Source organism: Tursiops truncatus, chromosome 20 (assembly GCF_011762595.2).
Source record: "Tursiops truncatus isolate mTurTru1 chromosome 20, mTurTru1.mat.Y, whole genome shotgun sequence".
NCBI lineage: Eukaryota > Metazoa > Chordata > Mammalia > Artiodactyla > Delphinidae > Tursiops > Tursiops truncatus.
Genome location: NC_047053.1, coordinates 46,462,953 through 46,480,430, shown reverse-complemented (window position 1 = coordinate 46,480,430; position 17,478 = coordinate 46,462,953). Strand labels below are relative to the sequence as shown.

At 52.9% G+C, this 17,478-nt stretch overlaps 2 protein-coding genes across 3 annotated transcripts; one reads left to right on the top strand and one right to left on the bottom strand.

The window, feature by feature from the left end:
• Positions 1–6,591: 6,591 nt before the first annotated feature.
• ALYREF (Aly/REF export factor) lies at positions 6,592–10,391 on the bottom strand. The gene is made up of 6 exons (XM_019940708.3): positions 10,118–10,391; positions 9,527–9,658; positions 7,907–8,054; positions 7,271–7,334; positions 6,998–7,175; positions 6,592–6,904 (listed from the first exon to the last, which is right to left on the bottom strand). The coding sequence occupies exons 1-6, from the start codon at positions 10,352–10,354 to the stop codon at positions 6,890–6,892; spliced, it is 774 nt and encodes a 257-aa protein (XP_019796267.1). The 5' UTR covers positions 10,355–10,391; the 3' UTR covers positions 6,592–6,889.
• An 89-nt stretch (positions 10,392–10,480) lies between these two features.
• On the top strand, positions 10,481–15,339 carry ANAPC11 (anaphase promoting complex subunit 11). Of its 2 annotated transcripts, none has more exons than XM_019940711.3 (3): positions 10,481–10,615; positions 11,128–11,248; positions 14,992–15,339. In XM_019940711.3, the coding sequence occupies exons 2-3, from the start codon at positions 11,140–11,142 to the stop codon at positions 15,135–15,137; spliced, it is 255 nt and encodes an 84-aa protein (XP_019796270.1). In that variant the 5' UTR covers positions 10,481–10,615; positions 11,128–11,139; the 3' UTR covers positions 15,138–15,339. The 2 variants fall into 2 exon arrangements, with proteins under 2 accessions (XP_019796270.1, XP_004310340.1); XM_004310292.4 differs by having other exon boundaries at positions 10,496–10,635.
• The last annotated feature ends 2,139 nt before the right edge of the window (positions 15,340–17,478 follow it).

Here is a 17,478-nt window from a genome sequence, read left to right as displayed (position 1 = left end):
ACGGGCCCAGCCGCTCTGCGGCATGTGGGATCTTCCTGGACTGGTGCACGAACCCGTGTCCCCTGCATCAGCAGGCGGACTCTCAACCACTACGCCACCAGGGGAGCCCTAAAATAAATAAATTTTAAAATAATAAATTAAAAAAATAAAACTAATATGAGATTACCTCCTGGTACTTTGATGGTTTATTTTTATATTAAAATCTTTAATGATATATATTATTTATTGCTATTTTCCCCTAAATGGTCAGTTGATCCCAGGGTGACTCATTAATAATAACAGCTAATTAATGTAAGCCATATAAACATTTATGAAAATTATACAATCATATGTAATTCCATGACAATATATGTAAATTACCAAAAAAAAAAAAATCAACCAGGGTATGTGAGGAAGCCACAATGGAATGCAAAGTGTAACAAAAGAAACTAACTATAGTACAAATTACACTGAAGGGGGTGGAAGAGAAGGACTCGCATAAGCAACTTTGGAAACCAGTACTTTCTCACTGGATACTCTTCTATGCGTTGACCTCAACTCACAGAAGAACCCAATTCTGTACCCTAGTTAGTAAATGCTTCTCACAGGACTATATGTTAGAGTTCTAAAATCAGGTTAGGTGGACACTTAAGGGATTTACATCATATAAGCAAATATCATGTTGATAATGAGAGCCACGTTTCTGTCAGGGAAAGAATTTACAAATAAGGGGAAGTGAGAAGGAATCCTATGGAATTGGGTTGGAATCAGAGATATCAGTATGAACTCATGGTTTTTAAAAATGCATATATACAGCTAAATAGATACAGAAGTGAATATAGATGCGTATGCATGAATTAGTATATACAGTTCCTAGCTCTGTCCTGGGAGGGCTCAGATGCAACAACAGCTCAGTAGCAAAGAGCACACCCAATATCCAGATCTTGGTTGCTAAATACAGTCACCATGAAAGGAGCCAGGGACTAGAAGGTGAGCCTGGAGCCTCTCCTGGGGCCAGAAAGTCAGGACGTGCTTTAAAAAGGACATGGCGGTCTTGCCTGGCAGTGCAGCGGTTAAGACTCTGCACTTCCACTGCAAGGGGGTATGGGTTCGATCCCTGGTTGGGGGACTGAGATCCCACATGCTGCATATAACGCAGCCAAAAAAAAACGGACACGGCATGTCAAAAGGGCACAGGAGGAATCCTAACAGTCTGAGCAACAGAGTTTAACAGTTATCAGATTATGACTCATAGAATCAAATACATACCCACAAGTCCATACTGATATATATAAGCGAATAAATGGTGAAGGGACTGCTCTTTCTTAGAAAAAAATTCCAATTAATGTTGAAAGAATGGGGGAAATGTAAAAAACTCACCATTAAACACCATAATAATTATTGCATCATAGCATGCTAAAATCAGCAAGCAAAATGAGGTGAGAAACAAGTATTCATTTAGTCTCAAAGTTCTCCTCCAATAAATTTATAAAGGGGAGAAGGATAATGCTACAGTCCAGAAACCTGGCAGCTCCTACTGAACCACACAAGCAAGGTCACAGCATGGGTAATGAGACAGATAAACCACCATGCTGTACCCCACGGGAAACCCTTTCAGTGGTATTCTTGCCTGGAATACATAACCCTGGACTAATCATAACGAAGCAAAACAATCCCCAATGAGACTGATCTTCAAAAAGTGTCAAGGTCGTGAAAGACACGAAAAGGCTAAGTACTACCAGTTACAGGCGACTACAGACATCTTTAGCTCAAGGCAGTGGCCCAGGCATTCCTCTTCCATGTGAACCAGAGAAAGCATTTACAACACAGGCTATTAGGTCAGCTGGCTAAACTTGAATAAGGTCTGTGGTTCAGATAACGGTATTGTTATCAAGTGTTAAGGTCTGATTATGTAAGATGATGTCCTTGTTTTTAAAGACATACACGTGGAAGGATTTAGGGGTATAGTGGCATCACGCTGCAACTTACTCTCCATCAGTTCAGAAAGAAACAGAGAATGAAAAGGAACGGGGTTCCATCTGGGGGTCTGGGTGAGGATCCAGGAATTCTTTGTATGATTTTCACTCCTTTTCTATAAATCTGAATATCAAAATTACAAAATGACACTTAAGAACATGCACAGTTAAACGGAGAAATAGGCCGACTTTAACAGAAATGATTAGGGAAGATGCTAGCTATGTCAATTTCAAGAAGATCACATCATTTCTGATTGAGCATTTCTATAAAATCTAAAGAATACAGGTAATATAAAGAGACCTCTGTATTCATCTTTATAAAACTGGAGTACAGGTACTCATGTTCAACTAAATCAACCTTTTACGATTTTATTTTGTTGAATGTGATGAATGTTGGTGATAGTAACAGGACATTCAATTCCATTTAGGCTATGAGTGTTTGCAAGGAAAGGCCTCCAAATTGTCCAGGGAGGAACGTGTTATCCATGATAACTATTATTCAATCCAGACATTTAAAAAAAGAAAGATTATAAAGAAAAGAAACTGCAAAGCAAAACCACAATGAGAACCCACTTCACACCCTATAGATGGCTAAAATAAAAAAATAGACGGCAACTACTGGCAAGAAAGTGGGGAAGTTGGAGCCCTTATCACTGCTGTCTGGAATGCAAGATGGTGCAGCTGCTGTGGAAAGATCCACGACTCCTCAAAAAGTTAAACTTAGTTGCTTTATGACCCAGCAATTCCACTCCACAGGAACTGAAAACTACCTCCACATAAAAATGTGTACATAGATGCTCACAGCAGCATTATTTCAATAGCCAAAAAGTAGATACAACCCAAATATCTATCAACTGATGAACGGATAAAACAAAATGTGAAATAACCACCATAGGATATTTGGCAAAAGATAAAGGACTGGATACTAACACAGGCTATAACAACGATGAACCTCAAAGACATTATGCTGAGTAAAGAAGCCAGACACTAAGGTCACATATTGTATAAATCAATTTGTATGAAATGTCCAGAACAGGCAAATCCACAGAGACGGAAAGTGGACAAGTGGAGGCTAAGAGAGGGGAACTGAGGCATGATAGCTAATGGGTTTCTTTTTGGGGTAATGAGAATATTCTGGAATTTGAATGTGGTAGTGGATTTGTGACTCTGTGAATGTAGTAAAATTACTGTAACTGGGTTAGCTCTATAGTATGTCAGTTACACGTTAATAAAGCTCTCATTAAAAAAAAAAATCCTAAAGTAACAAGGGTCTCGTCTGGACAACGTTGGGAAGGTGATTGTTTACATCATTACCCTTTTGTACTGACTGAATGTGTTTTTTTTTTTCAGTTAAAAAACTAGTGCTTTTAAGAGTACTTCACATTCCATACACATTGAAACAAAAACACAAAAGCCTACTCCATCCTCTCTGCTTTTTCAGTCGTTGTCTGTGGATGTCACCCACGTCAGTCTCCAAATGCTAGGCCCTGGCGGCCCCTCCTCAAGCCAAGCTGCACCTCTGGTAGATGCCCCCACAGGGCTACTTCCTTCAAAGCCCAGCACAGAAGCCAGTAGTGAGGCCCCACAACCTCTGCCCCCTCCACCCAGCCACGCTTAGGCTCTGGCTTGTCCTGGCGTTCTCACCCCAGGAACTTTGCACTTGCTCTTCTCTCTGCCAGCAAGGCTCCCCTCCAAATATCCAGGTGCTCACACCTCCACCTCATCAGCAAAGGCCTCTCCCCACTCCCTACCATCCTCTGCTTTGTTTTCCTACACAGCCTTGTCACCACCTGACATCCTGTATTTCACTTTTCCCACCTTTCCCCCATTGGAATGTACGTTCCAGCAGAACACAAATGCTCTATGTTCTCCTTCACTTATTTCTATTGTAGTTGTTAGACTGTACTATAATTTCTCACTTTTGTTTCCTGTATTAGAGCCTCAGCTCCCTGCATGCAAGAACAAAACCCTTGTTTAGAGAACTGTTGCTGAGCACAGACACAGCAACGTTCCTCTTCTGGTATTTCAAACCATGTCTAAGTGTGACAACTGTTCAACGACTCTGGCACCTTGGCTCCTGCTGGGTTTCCCATCACCTGCCAAGGAACAGGGCTGTTCCTCCTTATCCACGTTGCTCTGTAAACCACGTGTATCTTTGCTCAACCAAGCAAATGTCAGGAACACACCCAGGAGCTGAGTGGCTTCTCTCCACCTGAGCATCCCATCAGAGCCCAGAAGCCCCAGTCCCTGTGGGTGTGCCACCCTACCTGGCGCTGGCTTTCTTCTCAACACCTTTGAAAATCCTAAAGACTAACTGACCAGCCAGGCGAGGCGTGTTGCCACTCCTGGACCAATCACTGAGCTTTCCACTCATACCACATGGTGGGAGGTGGGCTGGGGCACATCCCAGTGGGGGCCTGACCCAGCAAGAGGGGCAGCCCCATCCACCCGTTCTGCGAGACTGCAATCCAGCGTCTGAGCAAAGAACATGAAGGAGAAAACGTGCAAGAGCACCAAGTCTATTTCATCCTTTCACTCATTCGACCAGTATTTTGGGGGAAGTGCTGACTATCACAGGGACACCCAGCACTGCCCTCAGGTGACCAGAAGCCTGAGTCGCCTTGGAGCACAGAAGCTGCCGCTGCACACTCACCAGTCCCTTCTTTCCAAGAGTATCCCTACGTGAACAGCAAAGCACATGGTCCTCCAGCCCTTGAAGTAATGTGGGGTTTCCCATTTCACAAATAAGAAGACTGAGGATTAAAATCATGAGAAGGCTTCTCTCAGCTCCCTGCCAAAACACAGGCTTTTTGACTCGGTCGCCTCCCCACCACAGCCTCCAGCAACCATGACGTCACCCCCTGCCTACTCCTGTCGCCTCCAGCTAGTGTCCCCAAGCCAACTTCCAGGTCAGAGACATCCAGCTCAAAGCAACCCTCGTCTGGGTCCACATCTGGACGCCTACCCACATCCGGTGTTTCTGCCCACCTGGACCCACCACTGAGCACGGCCCCTGTCCATGGCCTGCTTTCTTCCTGAAACTTTCTCTTCACTAAAGACATCCTCCTCCCATGCAGCACCCCTTGGCCACTCCTCACGATGCCCCACAAGCCCCCAAATCCTGGCCATCACTAGCTCCAAACACCTGAGCCAACAGCCCACGGCTCCCCATCCCAGGGGCCACTAGTCCCACCATTTACAGCCTCTGACCTGGGCCCAGCGCACCCCTCAATCAGGTGCTCTTCAGCTTCCAGGCGGAGCAGAGCAAGATGTCCTACCGCCTCTCCCAACATCCAGAAAGCAGTCTCCTTGCCTGGAACGTGCCTGCTTAGCCCAAGGCCACCTCCTCAGGGATGCTGCCCAGCTCTGCCCAGATGGTCCAACCTCTACCACACCCACCCCTCATGACCATGGCACCTAAAGCCAGGCCCTGGACAATCCCTTCCTGTTAGACTGGGCTCCTCTGAGGGCAGGGATGAGTCACCTCACCCATCTTTCCATTAAGCGCCTAACATGGCTCAGGCAGCTCAAGTGGCAGCCGCTGGATCTGCAGTGATAGCTTGGTAACTGACAGTTAAAAGGCCACCCCTTAATCACACCCCTTCCTCGTGATTCACTCCAGCCCCATCCCAAACATGGAAGCCTGAAAGCCTCCTGAGCTGCAGACCATGGCAGCTGCCTCCGGAAGAACCAATGGCTGCCATAAGGCTGGGGTGACTCTGAGCTCCATTCTGCAGGCCCCCACCCACCCCTCCCCACAGTCTCTATTCTCAAAAAGCTATCACCATGTTCTAACCAACCCAGCATCAGGTGATAAAGGTTCCCCCTCCCACCCCGGAATGTACCTGTGAGCCACAGAACCAGGACCCTGTGAGTAGCTCACAGGCATGCCCTCAGGAGAGGGGGCACAAAGGGGCGTCCGTGCCCTGCATTCCACAGGGATCTCGGCCCCTCCTGAACCACAGAAACTGCACGGCAGGTCACCGGCGTTCAAGCGTGTGACGTCACTGTCCAGCTCTAGTCTGTCCCAGGAGTGGTCCAGATGGGCACCCGTGTCTGCCAGCCCCTCCAGTTCTCTGCAGATCGAGTTATATTCTTCCGCAGCTCCCACTAGCTACATCACCAAGTACGCAACTAAGAAAACACCCTAACACAGTGCTCCTTCCTTGATGACACAAAAGACGAAAAACATGAGGGGATTATGTTGCAAAGTCAGAACTGCTAAATCACATTTCTGAGAACCAGAGCATCAGAAGGAAAGGAACAGTTCAACCCAGAAGCCATATGAAATCTGGCAGAAACACAGGGCACCCCGCCCCACCCCACCCCGCCCCTCACCTGGCTGTGCAGGCAGTGCACAGGCAGCTGCAGGCTGAGGACCACTGCTCCACATCCTCCCACCTACCGGGGTTGGGGGTGGAGAGAAAGGAGTTCGGATCTGCGGGAACAGAGATGGGAGAGGGGCAGCCACCATCCTCCTGCAGGACTAACTCCAATCTGCCGGCCAAGTGCCACGTGCCTGGCAGGCCTGCCCCATTTCCCCCTCAGATCCTGTGTCCCCCCTGCCCGCCAGACCACACCAGAGTTCTGGCCCAGGTGAGGACTCCAAGAGTGAGATGAATTAAACAGTTCCAGCTCTACACACATTTCTATTTTATTATGGCAAAGGTGAAAACACCACCTTCTCCACAACAACAACCAGTAAAATTTATCCCAAAAATAACTCAGTACAAAACAGGTCTGTTTGAGAATTAAAAAAAAAAAAAAAAAGAAAAAAAAAAAAAGAAACCTTTACATGAATTTTAAATCCTATTTTAGAACATAAAGGAAACAAATCCATCATTGGCCACACAGCCCCAGTCTGTCACCCCTCCCACCAGGGAGCACGGACGAGACTTCCGGGTCCTGGTCCATGCACGGATTTGCCAGTCTGTTTAACTGGTGTCCATCTGAAACAGAGAAAGAGAGGTTCTCGCTCAAAATGAGGTCCTCCTCCAGTTGGTCTTTGACCGGCCCCCACCCAGTCTTCCTCTGGGACTTACTCTTGCATTATAAGCATCCAGCTGGGCGTCCAATTCCTCTGCAGAAAGCTGCTGCTTTGAACTCCTGCCGGTTCCTCTGCCTCTGCCCCGGCTGCCTCCACGGGTGCCTCTCCGGGTGCCACCGCCACCACCAAAACCTCCCGAACCACGGTTTCTAGTCATCCCGCCTCTGTTTATGCTACCAAAAAAAGGGAACTTGCTCACATGCCTGGAAAGGTCTGCGGGGTAAGTGGACACCCACAGGCCAGCCCCGCCCAGAGGCCCCAAACTCACCTCTGTGCAGGTCTCCGCTGTGTGTCAATCTGTGAGGTGACGAGCTGAATGTTCATGGGGCGGCCTGCGGCAAAGAACACAAGAGGACCAGCTCCTGTTAGAGGGCTCTGAGGCCTGCTGGCGGCACACACCCTGGCCTCCATGCAAGCACTAGAAAGGGGCGCTGTGCATCTCAATGCTCCCAACAAGAGCAACAGCCTGGAGATGCTGGTGGGAGAATGAAATGTTGCCAACGACAGCCCCACCAGCGCCTCCTTGCTCCTTCTCACCCAGTGTAGGTGGGTGTCTGTCAGGTGTCCGGGGTGCTCACAAGCGGAAAAGTACCTTTGTCTTTACGACTACAGCCCGGTACTCAGAGGTGTACTATGGTGGTTCTGAGAAGCCTTCACAGAAGTGAATCTTCCGGAAGGAGCTGAAGGAGGGGAGGAATGTAGCTTGCTGGATGGGGGTTCACAAGAGGTTGGTCCAGATGTACGGGGCAGCATGAGAAGTGGCAGAATGGAAGAGAGAGACAAAGGGGCGAATGCAAAGTGTCCTCAGGTAGAGGGGGTCCTACTCCTGCAGGGCTGGGGCCAGCCCCAGGCTCCACAAACTGCCTACAGTGTTGTAGCCTTTCTGGGCCAATCCCAAACGCACCATCCAAAGGGACACCGTTGTACTGTTTCATAGCTTTTAGTGCATCTGCCTTCCGCTCAAAGTGCACATCAGCTGTTCCTAAACTGCGGCCGGATCGGTCGTAGTGCACAGCCGCCTTCTTCAGAGTTCCGAATTCAGCAAAGAGTTCCTGAGAGTCAGAAAGAGCAGTTGTCAGCAAAGCAGTTTTTCTTCTGGCGCCCCAGGGACACTCCCTGGAAGTATGAACTGCTTTGGGGTATTTCCCTGGGAGGCAGACATACATGTTGGGGGCAGGGCAGTGGTAGTAGGGTCTGGGGTATGGGATGGGACAGGTGGGACAACAATTTCCAAGAGCAGCTGGGCCCGAGGGCTCCTGCCCACTTGGGGACCTGACATCTGCACCACGATGCAGGTAAAGGATCACAAAGCCCACCAGTGAAGGGCACAAGATTAAGTCGCTATCTTCTTCAACAAAGGAAAATTTACAACACACCCAAGGACTGTGCCAAGAAGCAGCAAAGGTCAAGATCACAGAGCAAGGGGCTCTATCCACTTGTGGACCAGCTCCAAGGGCCCGCTGACTGGGAGCCCTGACCCAGCCCCTCCCCCAGGGCAGATTCTGGCTCACCTTTCCCTCTCCTCCTACTCAAGCCTGCCGCAAAGCCTGAAGTCAAGCGCTGCCATGGAAACTGCCCTGACCTCAGGCAGGCTGGGAGTTGGAGAGGGAACCCAGAGTGTGGGGCTACTCCGGCCGCAGGCACACAGCGGGAAGTGGAGTTCACCAAAAGCGGTTTCCAGTGGATGCCAGAAACCACCTTAAAAAAAGTGTTGAGACACTGTGAGTGCTCACCGGCCTTGCTCTGTCCTCCCACGGTAAAGTAAAGTGGCTGGGCTCTGGGAAATTGAACCCAGGAAGGCCCAGTACCCTGACCCAGCCATCTCCTGGACTGACCCCCAAGATATCATTATAGAAAGCAAATTTAAATGCCTTTGGGGTTCAATCAAAGAAAAAAAAGAAAGAAAAAAAAAAAGAAAAGAAAGAACAAAAGGAGGCTTCAACCAAAGATGAGTTAGAGAATCATGACACTAACAAAACCCAGGAAGTGAAAATAAGTGAGAATAAAACAGGGAACAAAATTCCATATAAGACATAGGCCTTAAGGCAAATGGAGCCAAAGTGATGCTGGCACCATCCTGCTTCTGTGCTTTGTCAGTTCTACAAATGAAAGGCTTTCTCCTCCCAACAAACCGTTAAAACAGGCACAAAGTAAAGAAGGCAAATAGCCTAGTTTTTCAATAACACAGAAACGACACACATTCAACCAAGCTTCTGTTAGAAAAGCTTAGGCGAAGGGCCTTCATCCACAGAACGAACACGTCTTAGTAACGAAGAGCAGCGGCTCCTCAGACTAAGCTGGGGGCCTGTCTTCCAGCACAAACTGACCCACTGCTCAGACTTTCAACTCTAGCTTGACCTCTCCTTTGCATTCCTGGAGCCCCTTACAGGGCACAGTGGCTAGCCCTTGGGTGCCTGGGAGGGCTCACTGTCCTAAGGTGGGTGGGGATTCAGGGCTACGTCCCAAACACCACAATCAATTCCGTGCGGGGTAACCTGCCCACCGAGAAGCTCCAGTCCCTTACCTGAATATCAGCGTCAGACACTCCAAAATCCAGATTTGACACCAGCAGTTTCCCACCGGTCTCCACGCCGGCACCACCCCCAAAACCGCTATCGAAAAGGTCATGTTGCCATTTGTCAGGAAGTTGTTTCGGCTAAATAAAAAGTAAAGATAAGAACAGAAAGAGACCCGTGAGTCTCACTCCAGGGCTAGCCCTCGACCTCACGGCCATAGCAAGACCCTCCCCCATCACGGCAGGGAGGAAGGCGCGTAGAGGGACCCGCAGCCCCCGCTTCCCGCCCACTCCAGGCCGCAGCCGACCGTCGGGGCCACACGTCCCGCAACTTTTCACTTCCCTCCACCTAACTTCCCATCTCCCGGGCGGTCGCGCCAACGGCCCTTCGGCCCCCGGCGCCATGAGGCCGGGCGCCCAACCAAGACAAAGGCCGCCGGGGTCTCCGCCTTGGAGCCCGGCCGGCGCGCGACCTCCCCGTCCGCTCGGCCGGCCGGCGCCCTCGCCCTCCAGCCCGGTTGGCCGGCTGGCTGCCCGCCCCGGCGCCGCGCCGCCGGCCCGTTCCCCTGCCGCGGCCCGCCACCCGGCCTCCGCACTCACCCTGCTGTAGGGCGCCGGCCGGTTTCTGCCGCCGCCGCCCGCCGCGCCGCGGGCGATGGCCGGCCGGTTCCGAATGGGTCCGCCGCCTCGGTTCACTCGCGCTGCGGCCTGCGCCCCGCCTCCGCGGCCGCCCTGGGAGCCGGCCCGGCCGCGGCCCCTGCCCCCGCCGCGGCCGCCTCGCTGGCTCCGGTTCAGTTTAATGATGTCGTCCAGAGACATATCCATTTTGTCGGCCATGGCGGGCGCGGAATCGGCCTCGGCTCGAGCCCGCGCGTCAGCACGTCGGCACGTCACTTCCTGCGCCGCCCGGGGTTTTCCGGTGCCGCGTCCTCGGAGCGGCCGTGGATTGGCTGTGGGTCGGTGGCGTCGGCAAGGAGCGAGGCGGCGCGTGCGCGCTGGGCCAAGGGGCTCGGCAGGCGCCGCTGAGAATTGCCGGGCCGCGGCGGCAGTCGTTTACATACCTTCCCGCGCGGCGCCGGCGCTGCCAACTGAAAGCGGGTGGGGCGGCGCGCGATTAGGTCGGCGGGGGTGAGGCCGTTGGGGCGGGGCCGGGCGTGCCGACCCTCCCTTGCCCCTCCCCCACCGCACTCAGACCCCGCACCCCAGTCTCGCGGCGGGGAGCGGGTGCGGCTTGCGCGACCTGGCCCGGGGTTGTTACGGCGTGACCTCGTAGGGAGCGGGCGTGGGTCTTCATCTCTCACCCCGTCAGTCATGTCCCTTTCAGAAGTTGCGCAGAGCACGTTTTTGCAATTGTTAACGGAATCCGACGCGCCTTTCTCTGGACGCCCACGCAGAAGTGCGGTGTTGCCAGACGCCTTGAGCGTCCTGGTTTCCCGAGGAGTCGGTCCCGGTCCCAGCCCCAGCCCCCTTGTAGACAGCTTGTGCTGCCCTTCGGCGGCGACTCCTGCTTGCGCTGACCCTCTGGCTCGGGGCGGCACTCCTTCTTTGGCTCACAAGTGCTGTAGCTCCGCATACTCAACGGAGCCTCGTGGTCTCTTTCCTCCCCGCAGGCTTCCCGCGCCATGAAGGTGAAGATCAAGTGCTGGAACGGTGTGGCCACTTGGCTCTGGGTGGCCAACGACGAGAACTGCGGCATCTGCCGGATGGCCTTCAATGGCTGTTGCCCGGACTGTGAGTGCACCCTGCCCGCTCTCTCTCGAGCTTTGCCTACCCTTCGGCCTTGACGTGTCCCTAGAAATACCTGCGCAGCGTCCCTAGGGTTTGGTTTCCTTTCCCCAGGAAAAGTTAATAGAGAAAAGCCAGGCTATTTGGGCCCATATTTGTACAAAGACCCCGTCAAAAGTTTTGTAAGAAAAAGAGCACAGCTTCCTATCCTGATGGAAGTCGCTATGAGACACGTGGAACAAAAAGTTGTGTTAAAACCTTTTATTTGAAAATTCTCAAGCGAACACAAAAACGTAATGTTATAAGGTCATCCCCCATGCAGCACATAGAGCAGTGAGTAACGTGTCTATATTTGTTTTTGCCCAGATGTTTTAAAGTTAATGCTAGATATGAAGCCTCACCCCACTCACTTCAGCTGCGTCTCTAAATGTAGTGCTGACTTTTACCCACCACTGTTGTCACATCAGATAACATGACGATAGTTCTTTACTGTTGCCCCTCATTCCTAGTCCTTATTCAGATTTCTTTAGTTGTTTCCAAATGTCTTTTTTTTGCGGTACGCGGGCCTCTCACTGTTGTGGCCTCTCCCGTTGAGGAGCACAGGCTCAGCGGCCATGGCTCACGGGCCCAGCCGCTCCGCGGCATGTGGGATCCTCCCGGACCGGGGCACGAACCCATGTCCCCTGCATCCGCAGGCGGACTCTCAACCACTGCACCACCGGGGAAGCCCCCCAAATGTCTTTTTATTATTGGGTGGGGTGAGCCAGGACCCAAGGTGTGATCACTTTGTTCCTTCGCTACTTAATCTAGAGCAGTTCTGTTTCGAGTTCTCTGTCCCTTTTTAAAAAAGACATCTAATTATTTCAGAAAGTGTTGTCTTGCAGAATGCCTGCGCTCAGGTTTTATCAGATTTCTTCTTGGTGGTGTCTTTTGCCTTGTTCCTTTGTCCCCACTGTATTCTGTGAAATGAAAGTGTTTGGTTATATATTTGGGTCAGAAGCAGATTTTTGCACCAGTGAATTTAGTTTTTAGTCAGACCCAACTGAAAGGATCTGAGGCTTTGCCTAGGGGACAAGGGTGGTCCCAAGAGAGAAGTGGGACTTGGGGACTGATGAGAAGTCAGTGACCAGGCCTGTCACTGTGGGGCTGTGAGCATTGGAATAATCATAGGTTTTTGTTTCTTACCATGAAATTGAAATTATTGAATTGTAGTGCAAATATCATTTTATCTTAGTCTTAATCTTTACATCTCCTGAGAGGAAATGTCATCACTCAGGGGCTAATCTATCCTGATTTAATCAAACAGGTGGGATATAATCTTGGGAAGTCAGTGATTGGCTCTACTTGATGAGGTTTTACATAACAGGGAAGGAAAGTAGAAGCACAAGGTCTGGCTTGGTTTAATCCATTTAAAACCACCCTTCCTAAGGGTACAGCACAGGCTGTGGGTAGGTACTTGCAACTTCCTCAGCAGCAGATTGTGACCTCTGAACAGAAAAGTTCTCGGAAGCATTTATGTGGCCATTCCCTCGGCCTAATGTGGGCCAGTGAGCCTTTGTGTCTGAGATGGCACCAGGGGCCGCATCCCAGTGTGCGGTGCTTGCTCACGTGTGCTGGCTGCTAGGAAGAGGGGGTTTAGAGTCTGAACTTTGGACCTGCTAGTTATGAGGTTAGAGTGAGCAAAGTGTTTGGCTAGGCCAGGGCGCTTTCTATACAGATCAAGTGACACTGGGTTTCTCTCTGCTGAAATGGAACTCCTATGGAGAATCCAGAGTGACTCAGGCTGTCATAAATCTGCTCCTCGTCCCTGGGCTTTGGGAGTGAAAGTCTTGTTAAGAAGATTCCACCGGCGCTGGCATGAGTCACTGTCAGCTTGCACTTGTGCTGTCAGATGCCCCGGCGGGCTGCCTCCAGGAGCCCTCCCTCAAACGGACAGGATGGCTGGGTACCCCCACCAACAGGCTGGCTGGCCCCTGCTCACCCTCTTCCAGACTCTGTTTGTAGGGACTAATGTGTTAGGGGTGATTCCAAGCATAGTTCTGCTGAGGTTGGAAAGACCCTGGGTGGGTGGGAACCAATATAAATCAGGTGTCACACTCTGTGGGTTCCTGGCACAGAGTCCTACTCACCCCACCGCCCCTGGCCTGGGAAGCAGAGTGAGTTAGATCGTTTTGTATTGGCCAAGTAAATTATTTTCTGTTTGTTTTGTCATAAAAGTTTCAGAAAGGGTGTGGCGTTTCATTATTGAAAGGATTTTTTGAAAGATTGAGGAACACTGCCCCAAACCAAAGAGTAGAAAGATGGAAGTGCCCATCCCTTCTGGCTCCGTGGGGTTTAGGTACCACTGTGGGGCAGGGGCTGCTTGCGAATTGGGAAGGAGCTGAGTGTTTTCAGCAGACATTGAAGGATATTTAAGACCTGGCACCCATACCAGCCTCCTGGTCCCTTCAGGCAGTGGCATCTGCCTTCGTGAGTCGTGTGGCCCTGGCCTCCTGTCTGTCAGGTCGGGTGACGGAGGCTGCGGGAGCACCGTGAGGTTGGATGAGAGCACAGGCCAGGTTCCCAGCCCCTTGTGCAGCTCGGAGCAGGTGCTACATGAGGTTTTGTAGGTGCTACATGAGAGCATTGTCATGTGGCTCAGCCGTGGTGTTATCTCTTTAACGCATCGTACAGTCAACTGTCCCTGTGTTTGGTGTCAAAGAGTGAGGACCAGGACCACAGGTGACCAGCCCAGCCCTGTGGTCACAGGGGTTCAGCCCTGCACTTAGGAACCACTTCGTGGACAGGATGTACCCTGTTCACCCTGGCTTGTCCGGCTGGTCCACCGTGTTTATGTGCTAGTGACATCTGGATACAGCTCGTGTTTGATAGGCGTGAAGGGCCCCCAGGGCAATGATTGGGGGAATGACACCCCTAAGAGAGGGTGGAGAAAGCAAGCTGCAGCTCCTTAATGCCCATGGGGACCTGACTCGAGGCTGGGGGAGGCCACTGTGCTCTGCTGGCACCAGCTGCCTGATGGCTGGGGGCGGCCATTGTGCTCTACTGGCACCAGCTGCGTGATGGGGTTTTCTAGATTCTTGAAAATCAGAGAGAGGCTAGTTTCTCTTGATGACAGGCAGTGTAGCATGTCCTCTCTGTGCCAGGCCCTCTCCACAGAGGTAGCATTTCCAGGTGTGTGGGGTGGAGTGCCAGCAGCAGGTGCCCTGGGCCTTGGAGGTAGGATCCTTTTAGGCTAGAAATGGAGAGGAAATGGAAGGTAGTGCTGTATCACTCCCAGCTGCCACCAGCCCACTCCCTGGTACTGCACTGGGTCCCTGCTGCCTAAGGAAGGAGCCATCTAGGTCCCAAGGCCCCAGCCCACCTCACCTTGATCAAGAGGAATAGTTCACCGCTCAGAGGCGGGTCACCTCTGCAGGCTCCTTGACACACTGATGTAACCTTCTTGGCATCACAGGTGCCAGGTGATGGCAGAGCTGTGGTGTGTCTGCAGATGGGCCCAGCCCCTGGGAGGCCAGAGCTCTTCCTGCCGCTGAGCTCCCTGAGCTGCTCCCCCTTGCGAGGGGAGAGTGGAAGCAGGAGCAGCCTGGGTGGGCTTTGCAGATGTTTACCTGGGGCAGCTGCACGGCAGAATCTGTGGTTTCACTCCTGAAACCTGTCCTCTCTAAGACACAAGGCCACCCTGGGTGCACATCCCCCACCTGGCTTGTCCCGAGCTCTGTGACTCACTAGTCCTCTCATCCCACCCGCAGGCAAGGTGCCAGGTGACGACTGCCCGCTGGTGTGGGGCCAGTGCTCGCACTGCTTCCACATGCACTGCATCCTCAAGTGGCTCAATGCGCAGCAGGTGCAGCAGCACTGCCCCATGTGCCGCCAGGAGTGGAAGTTCAAGGAGTGAGGCTGCACTGCCTTACTCCCCCCTCGCCCTGAGACGGCCCCACCCCCACATTGGCTCTGGGTGGCCATGGTTTCCACTGGGACAGTCCCCTTTGGGCTGTGACAGGGTTGAAACGAGGACTGGAGCTGCGGTTGTTTTTTTCCATCACAACACTGACACTTTTATCCAATAAGTAAAACTCATTAAACCACATGAGCCTGGCCAGAGGCCTCCTGTTGCTTGTTTTCTTGGTGCTGAGGCTGTCTTGGTGTGCGCCGAAATGAAAACTCTCATGAATAAACATCTCGATGTGTTTCCACGAGGCCCTGAGTCACATCCCCTGGAGGAGAAGGAGCTTGGGATCAGCCGGAGGAGCCGGGGTAGGAGGGACGGGCTCAGCGGCTTGAAGAGACTAGCCGTGCGGAGGCCTGGGGACTACTCTTCAGGCTGGTCGTTAGGACCTTGGCAGGACACAGCTGGTGGCCACTGCTTTGGTTCCTCCTGCCGGTGGGCCTTCCCTGAGCAGGTGCTGGTGGTGCTGAACCGGCTCTGCTGAGGCAGCTGTGATGGGTTTTCTTGATCCCTTTCTCCCCTGCTCCAACTGAAAGCCAGCTCCTTGTCAGGGCTGATGTCCTTGACGTTAGGATGTGTCCGCAGGTGTCTGAGGGTCTCCCTTCCTAGGGAAGGACAGCCATTGGGCCATCTTTGAGCACTTCTGTTCCACCACAGCTCCCATGGGGTGGTGGCCCCTGGGGGGCAGCGGTCCCAGACCTAATGGTCTTGTGCAGCTTCTTGGTGGAGACCGCTGCAGGCTGCATGTCTTGTGAGCACTGGCTCCTTCCAGTCTATTCTCGATGACCTCCCCCCTCGGGGCCACTGTCCTGTAGCTGGTTGCTGAGCACGTTTATGCTACTCTACCTGTCCCCAGTCCCCAGGCGAGAAGACTGGGCAGTGCATGGTCACCCATGTGGTACCATGCTTCCCATCTGAACATTGTGCCCAGAGGAAAGGAAGCCCTCACAGAACCTGGAGGTCATGTGCTCCTTGCCCAGAAACCCAACTGCCAGGGCCCTTGTGCTGGTGTCTGTCCTGGGAAGGCACGTGGCCAGGATGTTTGGAAAGTGTGAGCAGGAGGACGGGTGGCTGAGCAAGCCTAATGGCTGACGTCGCCTGCTGTGTGCCCTCCATCTTGGACCCTTGGGTTCAGCCTCCTGGGTGCTCCTACTTAGCTGCCAGTTTCTAGGCAGCAGCTCTACTCTAGGGGCCTGTCTACACTGTCTGGATGCAGGGTCACCAAGGAGCTCACAGACCAGTAGGAAGACCAGCCCTCACTGAGAAGTGGGCTGTGGCAACTGTAGAGGGTCCCACTGCGGGGCCTGGCCTCCATCTGGCCTACCCCCAGTCCGCCTCCCCTCCCTGAAGTCCTTCCTTCCCTGGGGAATGCTCTCCTGTGACAGGAAGTACCCACATGCCTGGGGTGCCAGACCCTGAGCCCAGCCTCCAGGCTTTTAGCCTTCCTGCACTGGGACAGGTGCACTCACCCCAGAGGGGTCCACAGCTTGCCACAGGTCACATGGTCCTCCTGGCAGGCCACTGCCCCTTCCCTGCCAGGTGGGCTCCTCTCCACTCTTTCCTGGGTTCCAGCCCAGTCCTCCCAGGGCCTGCTTGGTCCCCTTGAGCTGGACACACAGCTGCCTGCCAGGCCCTGCACACACCCAGAGTCCAGCCATCTGCCCTCTCCCGGGAAGCTCAGGGGCCACACCAGGTCCTCTCAGGATCCCATAACCTCAGCTCTCTCTCCGCCATGGTGGCACAGGATCACAGCACCTGCCTTTGCAAATGCTCTCCCCTGGCTTCCCCTCATCGCTCCTGTGAGCCATTCTGCCTGTCCTGCCATCAGCTCTGAGGACCAGACCAGTTGTTGAAACTGACTTCTGGCCCCAGGCCCTCCCAGACTTCCGTGCCTCCTCAAGAAGCCCTTGTCCTCTGGTCAGTTCCCCTTTAGGGTGGGAACTGCTCGTTTGTCCCCTGGGCACAGTGCAGCCAGTGGCTCTCTCTCCAGCCTCATGAGTGCTGGGGACCTCCGGAGGTGACTCGGGGCTGGGGCGCCATCGGACTGGTTGAGGGTTCAGTGCAGCACTGCTGCCCCCGCTCCCACTGAGGCCAGACCCAGGAGGGACCAAGGTTGGTGGGAGTGGCCTGGGGGCCGCCTCCCAGTAAGAGCAGGCAGGGTCAGAAACGGGGAGGTGGGCCGGGGTGGGGGAGAAGGGGGCGTCTCCACCAAGCTCTCGACCATCTGTTCCTCCAGCGCGCCCCTGTGCCCAATAGGCGCTGACCCCATGGGGCTTCTCCCTCTGGGATG